This window comes from Sinocyclocheilus rhinocerous, unplaced genomic scaffold, assembly GCF_001515625.1.
Source record: "Sinocyclocheilus rhinocerous isolate Xijiao unplaced genomic scaffold, SAMN03320098_v1.1 scaffold532, whole genome shotgun sequence".
NCBI lineage: Eukaryota > Metazoa > Chordata > Actinopteri > Cypriniformes > Cyprinidae > Sinocyclocheilus > Sinocyclocheilus rhinocerous.
In genome coordinates, this window is record NW_015642820.1 from 478,759 (window position 1) to 492,839 (window position 14,081).

The 14,081-nt window shown below is 36.3% G+C and overlaps 3 protein-coding genes across 5 annotated transcripts in view; 2 read left to right on the forward strand and 1 right to left on the reverse strand.

Annotated features, from left to right (window-relative positions):
- Nucleotides 1-978: 978 nt before the first annotated feature.
- LOC107756638 (uncharacterized protein C1orf50 homolog) lies at nucleotides 979-3,940 on the forward strand. Its single transcript, XM_016573824.1, has 5 exons — nucleotides 979-1,211; nucleotides 2,324-2,439; nucleotides 2,542-2,628; nucleotides 3,236-3,367; nucleotides 3,602-3,940. The coding sequence occupies exons 1-5, from the start codon at nucleotides 1,163-1,165 to the stop codon at nucleotides 3,785-3,787; spliced, it is 570 nt and encodes a 189-aa protein (XP_016429310.1). The 5' UTR covers nucleotides 979-1,162; the 3' UTR covers nucleotides 3,788-3,940.
- An 80-nt stretch (nucleotides 3,941-4,020) lies between these two features.
- Nucleotides 4,021-8,127, reverse strand: LOC107756637 (AP-5 complex subunit beta-1-like). Of its 2 annotated transcripts, none has more exons than XM_016573823.1 (3): nucleotides 8,036-8,127; nucleotides 7,764-7,908; nucleotides 4,021-6,990 (listed from the first exon to the last, which is right to left on the reverse strand). In XM_016573823.1, the coding sequence occupies exons 2-3, from the start codon at nucleotides 7,905-7,907 to the stop codon at nucleotides 4,339-4,341; spliced, it is 2,796 nt and encodes a 931-aa protein (XP_016429309.1). In that variant the 5' UTR covers nucleotide 7,908; nucleotides 8,036-8,127; the 3' UTR covers nucleotides 4,021-4,338. The 2 variants fall into 2 exon arrangements, with proteins under 2 accessions (XP_016429309.1, XP_016429307.1); XM_016573821.1 differs by having other exon boundaries at nucleotides 7,764-7,919.
- Nucleotides 8,128-8,929: 802 nt separating this feature from the next.
- cdc42 (cell division cycle 42) overlaps nucleotides 8,930-14,081 on the forward strand; it is a 13,428-nt gene continuing 8,276 nt past the window's right edge. Inside the window, exons 1-2 of one of the 2 annotated variants that reach the window (XM_016573828.1) lie at nucleotides 8,930-9,031; nucleotides 13,862-14,004. In XM_016573828.1, the coding sequence (XP_016429314.1) occupies nucleotides 13,900-14,004 (105 nt within the window). In that variant the 5' untranslated portion in view covers nucleotides 8,930-9,031; nucleotides 13,862-13,899. The remainder of the gene's footprint in view (nucleotides 9,032-13,861; nucleotides 14,005-14,081) is intronic. The other variant, XM_016573827.1, reaches the window with a different exon arrangement.

A 14,081-nucleotide genomic window follows, 5' to 3' on the forward strand; every position in this document is an offset into this window, starting at 1 on the left:
CAAATCGCAAAGATTGGACTGTGACGCATTCTAAACTGAAACTATAATGTATACATAAAATATACAATCTGGGAGACCTGAGTTGGCATACTTGAAGGCATGCTCACACTTGAAAAACTGCATTTTATTTATTTGTATTTTAGAAATTTTATTTTAATGATAATTGAGTCAAGTAATCGAATGTAAGTTCTGTCTATTTGTATTTTTACATGTCAGCTAACACTTTTTTGGTCTAACTTTTATTAAGTCATTAAGAAGCATAGTAACACATCAGCACTTTGTGTACATTCTCGCATGAATAGTCTACATAAAAAGCAGGGTTCTTAGTGATCTGGTAAGCATAATTTAATGTAATCGTCTTTATTTTATCGAGTTATTATTAAAATATAATATTCAATTTCACAATAAATAAATAAATAAAATCTAATTCTATCTCAGTAGTCACAGACCACCTGCGATTCTTTAAACCCTCATAAAAATGGCACTTATTTTACAAAGTTACTTTAAAGTTTTACAAAAAATTAAATTTCACAGCCTTTTTTCGGTTAGAAAAATGTATATACTAAACATGGCACTTTTTTCCCTTAGTGTTATGGGGAAATAACCTACAACTCAGCTTGAAATTATTTAAATAAAAAATAAGGATATAAAAACAGAGAAACATCTTGCATAATTCAGGTAATATGAAGGAAACGTCCAAAAGTGCAAAACAAGTGATAAACTTGTACATACTTGCAATTTTTTCATTTTATAATTTCAAACTTAGATCTTTCATAACTGCAGAAAACTCACGTTACAACATTATCTGCAGTCTACAAAACATGACATAATAATTTACGCGAAGGCTACCGCTAAACATGCACGGTCGCTTTGCATTTTAATTATCGATATTTTGAATATAAATTTGCCTTGTAATATTCAAAAATATTATCCTAGAAACACGTGCTATAGTTTGACCCCCCATTAAATATGTGTAGAAATTATTAGATCAAAAAAATATAGGTATTTTTACACAGGCAACTATCACGGCTACTACTCGATGCAGGAAACTCAGTAGGACCCCAGAAACGCCTCCTTCGTTTTGTGCTAGAGCTAGACTTTTGTGACACTGGCGAGAAGTCTCGTATTAATTTGCTGATCGCAAAGGATATTTACTTACAGAATGGATCAAACTGTCAGTCAACCACAACAACCCAACAAAACCACCACGGGTAAGACAAATGCTTCCAATGTTAAACTCACTTAATACGACATAATAAGAATAAGTCATATTATGCTCTTTTTTTTTTTTTTTTAAGTTGCCCGTTTTATCACCCAGATTGAATTGGTCGAGTTAATCATTCCATCGCACCATAGTTCTGTTTTAAACAGTAGTGGTTGGATGTTTTTGCTATAAAGTATTATCAATGATAAACAAAATATATGGTCGTTATAAGTTGACAGAACTTTCGTAATGTTATGAAATGTCCCCTTACTGGATTATTGGTTCATACGTCATGCCATGATATAAGCTACCAATACTCACACGTTTGACATTTTCTCAGAAGCTTAAGATAAAAAGATTTTTGTTTTCCATTTAAGCATAATTAATATTTCCTCTGCAAAATTCAGAGGCGCTTACTTTCAATCTGGAGAGCTTATCCAACCTGTTACATAACTCTTAAAAATTCACATAGTAGCCGTAGTTTCTTGATGAATTACTGTGGATCAGATCAGTGCAGAAAGCAGTAAAAACCTATTTGTAATTTCTCTTTTTATGGCAGTGGCGCCTAAATGAAAATATACTGTTAGTTATTATAATATATATTATATATAATATATATACTGTAAGAAAAATGATGAGGACGTTGAAGATCTCAATGAAGATGTTTATTGCAGAATTAGTGACACTACATGTAGATGTAGTACCTTGGGATCAACAGAGTTGGAATGAACCCCAAACATCCTAAACTCAAACCTTTCATAGTTACGATTTACTAACCGTTACACCCTTAACCTTTACGATTTACACCCTTAAATGAAGTTGCTCCTGTCGTAATAGCTGTGGTCTGTATGTTAATGAAGTTCAGACACCGCATTGTCTGAGATAGTTCTGTGTCCCACAACCATTCCCATTTATCAATTGATGACCATTTGCTCAGGATCAAATCATCCCAAATGGTGCCGAAACAACACAACCATTGACTTTCTTCTTCTCTATAACAATAAAGCCATTTTGGGAAGTGATCATGATTTAACATGGATTAACATGTTATATTAACATGTCATTAACATTAGCATGGATTCAACAGGATTTTACATGTCAACACTGTTAATATTATAGTAACCTTGGTGGAGACCAGCAGTAACCCGAGTGGAATGGCACTGGTGAGTCCCTACCAGACTAACCGGGTTGGGGATCCTATGGATCTAGTTGCTCTGGCACAGCAAGTACAGAAGGTTAGTGATACTTTAGCTCTTTATCACTTTTGTGATATCAGCATCATTAAAAAAAAAATCATTCATTTAGTTTTTTGTTTTTTTTTTGTGGGTGAATTTTAGGGAGATGAATTCATCAGAGCCAATGCTTGCAACAAACTTACATTGATTGCTGACCAGATAAGATACCTTCAGGAGCAAGCAAGAAAGGTAAGATTGAACTGTCAATCAAATGACTTTTTTTTGTTGTTATACAGCAGTACCATAAATGTCCCCGGACATAAGGTAACATTATTTACCATTAAATGATTTTTTTTTTCTTCTATGAAAATGTACTCACCCTCAGGTCATCCAAGATGTAGATAAGTTTGTTTCTTCATCAGAACAGATTAGGAGAAATTGCATTACATCACTTGCTCACCAATGGATCCTCTGCATTGAATGGGTGCCGTCAGAATGAGAGTCCAAACAGCTGATAAAAAAAAATCTACGAGTAATCCACACAACTCCATCTGAATGGTAGATTTGTTTCTTACAAACATGCAGCTTTTCAATAACTAGACATTTATTGATGGACTGGAGTTCTGTGGATTGTTGTGACATTTTTATCAGCTCTTTGGACTCTGTGATGTAATGCTACATTCCGTAAAGTCTGTTCCCATGGGTAACAAACATCTACATCTTCAATGGCCTGAGTAAATCATAAGCACATTTTTATTTTTAATGTTAACTTTTAATGTTTGAATATCTGTGCCAGTAATCTGATATGTGACAGACAAATAAATAATGGCTAAATTATTTCCTGTTTACACTTCAGGTTTTAGAAGATGCCAAGAAAGATGCTGAGCTTCACCATGCTGCCTGTAATGTTGTGAAGAAACCAGGAAACATGTATTATCTTTACATGCGTGAATCCAGACAGCGGTACTTCTCGATTCTGTCTCCACAGGTCAGTTGATTGCCTCATTATGAGTGTCTTAAGTCTTATCAGATGACATGAGTGAGAAGTGAGGTCAATATGAATTGGTTGGTGCCAACCAGTAGTGATAGTGAAACAAGACATTTACTATGTGTAATTGCAATATAAACTCAGAAATGGGTTTATAGTAAAAGTCACCAGAAAACAAATAATTGTGCTAAAATAAAGCACAGTTTAATATGATATGGTTTCAATCTCTTACAGGAATGGGGTCCTAGTTGTCCTCACAAGTTCCTTGGCGGATACAAACTCCAACATGATATGTCTTGGACACCACAAGAGGAAGTTGAAAAGCGGGATGCTGAAATTGGCATCATGGACAAACTGTTGAACAGACAAACTGCTCTACCAGCCTGTACAGAGCCCAACTTTGAAGGTCTTTCACAGTGAAAGGTCACAGCTCACTCACAGACTGTCTTATCTGCTCATGGAGGCCACATTGTCTTAAAAGCTCCTAATATATATATATATATTTAATATAAAGAGGAAACTGAATTAAAATCAGTTTTGCAGACTGTAAACTTTCCTTTGTCACTTCTACTGGACCTGTAAATGTATCATTCAATCATGCATTTAATGTGTCCTTATGGTCAGATTTTCTGTTACATTTACATTTATTTTAAATGTTGCTGTCTAATTTATCTTAATTTCAGGGCTACTGATATTTTTGGGCATTTCGTTTACATTAAATCAGTTATTCAGTGCCTCAGTTGATTTTTCTTTTAATAAAGCAGTAGAAAAGCACTACTTACTCTACATGAAACAGCATAACATATGTGCTCATCATATATATATATATATATATATATATATATATATTTTATTAAACATGTTAGTCTGAGATTTTCTATACAAAAATGAATGGTGATATCAAAAAAGGAATTAATAGAAATGAATTGGTTAAAATTACCTATGTAAATGAACACCTGCAAAACACCCATTTAGCCATCTGTTACTGTTGAGCTACAATTATCAGTAATGTTTTGGAGGTAAGAGTTCACAAAAGGTAACAGCTCCCAGTTGTCAGTTGCAATGCTGACCCGAGCGGCGTCCTCAGCCTGTGTAATCTTCAAAAGGATATGGCACTTGGGTGGAAGAAAGAACAAGACTTTCCATGATCTTTCGCTTTGCTGATCCGTAATAAGGTAACCTTGAAAATGTGTCTTGATCAGATCAGCAAGACTTTCATCTTCAGGTTTAAAGCAGAACAGACTAATGGCAGATTTGTCAGGATTCCCAGAGGCTGTGGCCTCCCAGATGTGTTCGAACACTTGTTCCTTGCATTCACAGGATGAGTTTGGAGGTAAAGGCAGAGGAAGGAATATCTCAGGGAATGAAACGCTCACATCAGGCAGTCGGCTGTGCCAAGAGCGTCCGTCTTGCGTGGTAAACATGGCACTGACGCATAAACTAGTAGGGTAGGGTTGAAAGGGCTTGAGCTTGACTTTGACCTCAGGTGGCTTTCCATCTCTGAACACACATGGTACGTGTATGTCACTTACCATTGCGTAGTTTGAGTCTTTCAGTTCGAAATGCAGACAGATTGTAAAGACTTTATCGAATAAAAGATCGGTTTCTTTTGCATGAGTCAGATTGTACCTCAAGGTGACCTCAGAGCCAAATCCAGGTGTCTGAAACTGTCCTTGATAAACCTCCAACCAATTCCTAACCTCTCCTGTTGCCTCCACTGACTCTGAAGAGCTTTGTGTGGCTTTTTCTTGTACCTTGATGAGTTGTAAAACATGCCGGTTTGTTTTGTGCACAGTCAGGTTACTGGCGATCCCCTCACTCTCGGCCATAATTGCAGAATGTGACCGCTCTTTGGCACGTCCTCCATCAAGTTTTTGGGCGAGAACTCCCGTAAGCTTTTCCCACGAAAGGTTGGTTAGCAATGTGTAGTAGAAGCGAGCGTGATCCTTAATGTCTGTATCGTCATATTGTATTGATATGTATTGCAAAAGATCAGCCAACTCGATAAACACCTGATCGATAGAGGGGTGCTCCAAAAGATTGCGACAAACGGCGAGAACTGCGTTTCCAACCTGCCAGTTACCTCTTTCACACAAGTTGGAGTTGATGAGAACATTGAGAAGAAGGTAAATGGTGTTTCTCTGGGTAATCTGACCCTCTTTAGCCACTCTTTTCAAGACTTTCAAGTGCCAACTCAAATTATGAATCGTCAACTGCAATGGAGGCATTTCCATAATGCATTTCTGAAGCTCTCTTAGCAACTTGACCGACCAGACTGGGTCATCTAGATGCTCCTGGATGCGATCCGCGAGGCCAATCAAATTTGGAGCGAGTCGCGAATGTCTGGAATACATGTCGCATAATTTGTCAATCAGCTTCTCAGAGAGTTCTTCCATGCCATTGAAGTGCATGAGAAAAATAAACAACGCTCTGAAAGAGGTCACCACCACTTCTCTGCTACCGTCATTGTCTACGATTTTCAAAAGGGCCAATATGTGATCAAACAGGAAGCCGATTCCTTTGTCCGCTTCGCCCTCATCGGCTTCAAGGTGCACCAAACAAAGAAGGTTTAGCCTGCAGAGCATAGTTGTACTATCATTGAAAACTGTTGGATGAAGAGACGCTGCCAGACGTGGCGTAACCAGAACGGGTAAACTCTCTTCTCCGCTGCTGGATATGGGCCGGTTCTCAGGGAAGTGCAGGATGCATTCCATGTAGAAGAGCTTTTCTGGAATTCTTAGGAGCGGATGCTGGGCTGTGCCTACGAGACGCTTGAGCAGGAAGTTCTCGTCCTCTGCGGTGAAAAGGCTATCTGTGAACGTGTCCTTCATAAAGAGCGTGGCATGCATGAGCGAAACATCTGCCGTTCCGAAGAGTCGCAGAAGCTGCGATTTGAATAGCGTCGGAGAGAGTCCCGGGACCATGGCGACAACTTCTACAAGCTCCCGGAGTAGGGCAGACTGAGAAATAGGCGTTAGCAGGTAAGACTCCTCCAAGAGCGAAGACATTATTGATTTGAGTTCTTTACAATCCAGTCCTTGTGTCAAACGTGGGACTTGCACCAGCATGTTTATAGGCAACGAGGTCAATTCTAACTGATTGCTTTTCCATGCAAACCCTTCATTTCCTCCTAAGATACTCTTAAACTCTAGGTCAGTAACATCTTTTTGGTTCGTCAAGATCCTTATGGCGTTCTTCAGCCCGAGTGTATAAAGCAAACAGTAGGACTGATGCAGAACTGTGGTTTCTTGCTGTTTTAGAAGATACAGGGCCTCTAACTTTTGAGAAAGAAGACCAGGGCTACAGGTTTCCATTTCTCGTAGGCAATCACAAGCGGCGGCCCTTATTGGCTGCTGGGATAGACCACATCTGTAGTCATTGGTGTCCTGGATCGTCTGAAATAGCAGGTCAAGCCAGTCTTCAGCCGTCTTTGTGTGGGTAGCCAGGCAGGATGTGCATATTATCACATTGGTGATGGCCAGCATGACATTGCACTTGAGCAAGATGGATTTCTGTGGTGTGTGAGAGAAGACTGACAGGAGTTCAAGGGCTGTTTCCTCTCCCACAGAGGCAGAAGGGCAGAGAATGGTTGGATGCCCCAGTAGTACAGACACAAGGAGTATCTTATAAGGAAAAAAAAAAATCACAATAATACACAAAAGCAAGTTAATTACAGGGAAAATGCACAGCATTTCAAAGCTTTATGGTAATTAAAAGGTCTAGTTACTGCAAAAGCTGCAAACACTGTGGAGCAGGGTTTTTATAATTAACTAAAACTAATACCATTACAAACTTTCATTACTTAAAAAAAAAAAAAAAACTTGTTTTATTTCAGCTGAGACAATATTTCTAATTTTCATTTAACTTGATGTACTAAAATAACTAAAACTGAAATAAAGGTAATAAAAAACTATATACATATTGAAAACAAAAAATAAACAAATATAAAAATACACAAAATGTTTAAGTCTTTAAAAATAAAATGAAAGCAGGAACTATGAAAATAAAAAAACTAATTCAAAATAATAATAAAAAACTATAATATTATCTCAATTAAACTGAACTGACCCTGTTGTGAAAAAAATACAAGAATGTATTATAATGAAAGCATTTTTGTTTATTTGAAATATACCATTGTAAAGCATAGTACACCTCTGGCTGATAAAGATATTCAATATAAATAGAACATTCAACATGTATTATATATATTTTTTTCCTAGTCAGTTCTGTTTTACATCACTTTAAAATAGAGAATATTTCCAACATTATATTAATATATAAAATATTTTATATGTAGAATATTTTTCTACTATTTCAACGTCTGTATTCATGCACATAACGTTACATAATTAAATAAATTAAAGTGCAATAAATATGAAGTACGTGCGTTAGTTACCTTGAGTTGATCATTGGCCTTATCATTCCGCAGTTCGTGTAGGAGTTCAGCCAAGAAACTCTCAGTGGTGGTGGTGGCCAAAAACTGAGATGGACTCAGTAGAAAGGCAGATATTCTCTGATCCCAGAGATCCGCAATAGTCATTCTGCAAATAAACTGTGACTTACGATTAGAAAAGAAGAATGTGTGTGCATGGCAATGACGCTACATTGATTTAATAATGCACCTGAACATTAACATAAAAAGCGCATTCTTTAAATGTAAAGACTTACCTATCAGATCACACTTAAAAACGTAAATAAAGCAATTTACTATGTAACGTCCAACTATTGACGTGTCTGGAAATCATGTGTTCCGAAGCTGTCATATGATAAACCGCGTAGTGACATCAGTTCACTTTAAAATTAAAGTCTAAGTCGCCGATATTTAAATATCCCATAATAATTTATTTTGTTTTCATTATCTAATTGTATAGTGAATATTTATAGATTTTTAAAATAATTTTCTTTTAATATTACACGCATATAATTTACACTCACATTTCTGAGCGGAAACGGTGTGCTTTTATTTTGAAACGGTGACGTGATCTCGTTTTTGGCGAGCACTTTACTGCCATCGTGTGACTGGCGAGTGAAATATTTAGAGAAGTAGGTCAAAAAGCAACCTAAATTAGAAATTTAAATGTAAGGTAAGGTGATGTACATCTTATACTGACAGATATCAGAGTTTATTGCTGTCACTAACACTAACACATTAACACTGCTGCTATTCCAAAGAATTGCAAAACAATCCAATATATAAATGATAGCAACATTAATAAGATATGTTTTTAAGTATGTTAAGTAACATTATATTAAACATATTCGAAGGGAAAACTTTTAAGACATAATTTCACATATCAAGCCTATTATTATAAATATTAATATATATATATACATGATTATCACAGTTTGTGTAAAACTAATTAATTAACTCGTAAATGGCAAATTACTTGATTTTTTTTTCTCCCTCCTTGTTAATTAATTGAATCTTAAGTCAAACTGAAATAGAACGATGTCTGTAAGTGTTTTACTGTACATATTAAAATGAAGTGATAAAACTTTGCATATATTGTGTTAGCTTTGCATTTTGCAAAAATCCTTGAAGTTCTTGCTCTAATGAAGTGTGATGGAGTGACGCAGCGTCGCGCCCCTGCTCTTCAGTTCTGGAAACCCCGAGCGCGCGGACCTGCCAACGCCCGGCGCAGAGAAACCAACAGAAAGGATACGGTGAGTGCCAATGACGCTCTAAATATTAACTAGATTTTTCTTCTTATAATCAATATCAGCGCATGACTTGATGCAACATCGAGTTATGAATGTGTACTGTCTGAGTATATATATTTTGAATGGGTATTTAACGAATTAAACGTGTTCAATGGCACCGGACGGCAGTTAGCACAGGCGGCTAGCTGGGGCTGAGGAGAACCGGTCAGATTTGACCATAAGCGCTTTTACAATTATTATCTTGTTATTGTATCACATATATGTAAGGTTTGTGTTAATACAGTAATTAATTGAAGTTTTGTCGGTGTTAAATAAAAAGCCATTTCTGGCTTTCAATCTGTCATCCTTTGCAGTCGCCTGTTGACAACGGATAACTGTCATCATTTATTTATATTTTCATGTTAGCATATTATTGCTAATTTGTCTTAAATTTTGATTGAATTATTGTGATTGCTATAAAGGAATTGTGCAGTGAATGCTCATTAAAATGTTGTGTTTTGGTGGCCTTCAGTGGTATAGCATAATTGGAAATTCAGAAATGCTGCATTATTTTTTTTATAATTATGTGTATATATATATATGAAATCAGAGCAATATCATGTACAAAAGTTCATGTTATTGCACTAATTTCATAAATAACTTAAGTAGTTCTATTGTGTTGGAAGGTACTAGTTGACCATTGTTTCCTGTTGATTGTTGATTTGTGTCAGGGATGTCTCTGTCTCTCTCTAACACATTCATTATTTCTATAGTCCATGTCTTTTTTTTTAGCACTGTTAATATTGACTTGTCTGCAGGTTGTAGGTTGTGAAGGTTAAAAGAAAAGCATTACTAAGGAATATTTGCATCCAAGGTATTGTTTTTGTTTGATTTCTTCTTGTAGACTGAATGATGTACCAGTGAATTAAGTACTAAAGCATTACGCATAGTTTTTACTTGCATCATTATGTATTTTGCAACAAGTTCTCTTTTACTTCTGGTCATTGAGGTAATGCTTTTCCTGCCACAAATGAATCTTAAACTATCACAGGAAGAAGGCAGGACTTGCATGAGAAGAATGGACGAATCCAGCTAATCTATCCTTGTGTTTTATAGTAGAAATGGGGGATATTCAAATTATTTCTTACTCTAATTCTTACTGTAAAGGTTCATTAATGTTCTACTGATAAGTAGCACCATTTGGTGGGTCTCTAAAGAATAGCAACCAGCAACAGCTTTCAAAGTAATCTATTTAATATGTAGGGTGGATCATTACTTATATTTTTACATAACAGCCGTTTGTCCTCGAGTGCAAAATGTGTAGCTACAATTAGACAGGATAGCAAAACGGTTTGGCTCATATTTACATTATTAATATTGCTAACAACAAAAGAGTTATTACATTTCTATTGCAAAACTCTTGTATATACTATATTGTCAGATGCTGGAATAAAATGATTCTACATTATTTCAGTGTTTTATCATGCTGTTCATGTATAATGTATACATATAGTATAAGCTCATCACCCATCACGTCTATGGAAACCCGTTTCTCATTTTTTTTTAATCTCAGTTCTGACTTTTTACTCACAATTCTGCCTTTTTTTTTTCCTCGAAATTCTGAGAAGAACTCAGAATTGCAAGATACAAACTTCAGAAAAATGTCAGAATTGCGAGATGTAAATAATTAATTGAGTTTATATTTTGCAGTTCTGTTCATATCAGAATTGTCAGAAAACAAAGTCCAAATTGTGAGATTAAAAAGTTGCAATTACCTTTTTTATTTTTTATTCCATTAAAACAGGCTTTCATACATGTCAGACTAATTAAAGAAAATTATTACTGTGTTCATGTAACTGTAACTAACTGTCTGTAACAAGCATTACTGGTCATTCAATTCCATATGCCTGCAGTGCGTTTATTAATTGTATGTGTGTATCATCATATAAATGGCTGATGATGCATAGTCAAATATTTTGCACCCCAAAAATCAGGGTGGATTTGGGGAAAAATAAGAATTAGAGGTGAGACTGATTCAAATAGGCTTCTCCAAATGTACCCTGGTTTTAAAGAGCACGGACTTACAGTCTAGGTTTGCACATGAATCAGGATTACATTGCTTTACACAGTCTAGAGCTTGAAGGAAACTGAAGTTTGGCCTTAATACAGTTATTTCCAGCACACCACTTTTTGTTTGTGGGGTTTTCACTGACCGTAGAATGAGATCAGGCCTTGCATCCGCAGATTGCAGTGTGCGAGGGGAAGGAAACAGCCGGGATGGGCTTCCATCTCCTCGTCCTGACCATCTGTGAGCTTGAAGGCTCACCCGCTTACTGCTGCATAGCTCTGCAGAGGCTTAGCTGCTGCTCAGGCGCGGCGCAAACAGCAGGAAATGGTTCTCAGTCTCGCGCTTCGGTCCCCTGCTTCCCCTCCGCACACCAGAGGAAAGGGCTGCTGCTCTACTATTCTTTTCTGCCCCCATATGTGTCCTGTCCACACGCTTGGGGTCTGTGTGGTGTGGATAGTGGTTTAGCATACTGACCCGCTGTACGATGTGCAGAAACTGGTGACGCTATGCTTGAGTTTAAAGCCGCAGTGGCCCACAATCAGAACAGAGGAGGGGCTGTCAGAGGGGGGGAATTTGAATGTTTTAAATGTGAACTATATCAGAAATTACATTACATTTACTTTTAATCACATTTAAATAGGGGTTGACATTTTTGTGATTGCTTTTCGTTTATTCTTTGTGTTTGCTATTGGTTGTGATGTAATTTTTAAAAAGCTCTTTACAGTGTGCAATCTAATATTAGCATTAACGTAATTGCAGACTGTGTCGTACTAGCTTGTTGTATAACTGACTTTTGTACAATTTTATTTTTGTTTTAGAGGTCAATTTGACGTAAGATTTAATAATTTTGTTTACATGGATATATAAGTACTTTTTACACGTTACAGATTTTATTGCCAAATTTATATTCTCAAATTTTAGTGAAGATGCCATTTGTGGCGCATTCACAAAATTGCATTTGCTAATTTCCACTGTATGACCATTGCAAAAAATAAAATAAATACAAATAAAAAAATTTAACAAAAAGGCATTTTAATATTTTAGACCTTAGAGATGGGTTATATTTTCTGCTAATCAACTACTGGTTGGTGCACAATGTGCAGATTGTGCACGTGTGATATTTTAGTTATTTTATGGTTTATTATTCTGGGAAACATTTGTGTTTTCTTAGAACACTGTCAAACTTTCACACTAACATGCCAGAGACTGAGTTATGAGTGAATATGAATAGTTGAGCATTTGAGGTTGGATTTAGGTTGTCCTTATTGTAGTTTTGCATGAGTATTAAATCACATTATTTAAAGTTTGTAGTATCACTTCAAAGATGAGGCTGTGTCAAATCACAGTGTGCGTCTTTTGTTGATGCTCTTCTAGTATGTGTACTTCAGATTATCTAACAGATTTTAAACTCATACTGGCTGTCAGTCTAAAAAGCACTGAATTGCTCCCCACATCTCCCCAAGCTCTGTCTTGCAATTTTTGGGCTTTTTTCCAAAAAGTGTGTGTAAAAATGACGGCAAGCGCTTCGTCCGTGTTAAAAAGAGTGAACTCTGCTGATCTGTATTAGTGTAAGAATATATTGTTGGTATTGTAATAGTCTGAGTGCAGACTGATCTTGTAATTGATGCACCTAGTCTGCAATCAGAACACAATAGAAGACTGTTAACCTTTTAAATATGTGTGATTTTCAGTCTAGTAGTATGCATTTTGCTTAAATCTGACAGGTTTCAGGCTTCAGTTGTTTCCATCAGTTCGGGGTAGGTGGGTAATAGAAAAGCCATAATGCATTTAAGTGATACCATTTCTCAGTCATTGCACATACCATTTCTTGGATGCATATAATATGAGCCAATCGCATGCCAGACTAATTAAAGGACATTTATTACTGCACAAATGTAACTATCTGTGAGACATTGAAGGGTGTGGAATTTATTTGAATATGACTTATTCTCGCTTCTGCATCAGTTAATGGGGACTGATTAATTTTGCACATTTTATGTTGATAGCAGCTAGGCTTGTTACAATTTCTAATGTGGGTGTTTTATGCTTGCAGACCAACAACACATTTAGTTTCTAACACTGAAAAAGCAGCGTGAGAAATTCCACTCAGGGAGATTAGGTCTTACAGTCTGTTTTGGTGTTATACTGACAAATTTAGATGTGGTTACGGATCATAAAGTATTTCTACACCGCTTAAAGTCAACTCAAAGTATTTTTAATTACAATATAGTTCTGTTACAAAAACAGCTGTTGCGTTTTTGAATATTTAGCTGCACTTTGTCATATGAACAACAGTAAGTGATTCTGGTCTGGTGTTGGTTTAGTAACCAGTTTGATGGATTTAGTGAATAACTTGTAACTAGTAACTCATTCAAAGCCATTTGATCGTGAATCTGTCAACACTGTTTGTGCTGTATATTTGTTTTGTGGTGCAGGAAACACTGATTTAAATCATATGGTCAGTTCAGATCATACAGTAAAGGAGACTTTAGCCCTGCTAAATACAGTTCCCGCTCGTGAATATTGAATGATCTCATTTACTCTTTCTGCTCTCCCTCTGTTTATATGTTATAGAATACAATAAAGATTTGATAAAAATATTTTGGCTGTTTCTGTGGTTCTATCTGTATTTTACTCTGCACACGTGGGCATAGAGATGTTGTGTAATACACATGTGGTTTAGTGTCTCTCTTTACACCTTCTAAACTTGAGACTGACACTCTAGTGGTGAGCCAGCTATTACTGAATAAAGTGTCTCATGTGAACGCTTTTGTCTTTCATTGCAGATCTTGAATGAAAACAGTGGATTTGTAAAAGCACAGCTATGCAGACGATCAAGTGCGTCGTTGTTGGTGATGGTGCAGTGGGTAAAACCTGTCTATTAATCTCCTATACAACTAATAAATTCCCCTCCGAATATGTACCAACGGTGAGTATAATTTTCCGGTTCCTTTCATGTTCCCTTGTATTATTGAAGTCTCATGTCTTGACCTGTCATGTTTATGA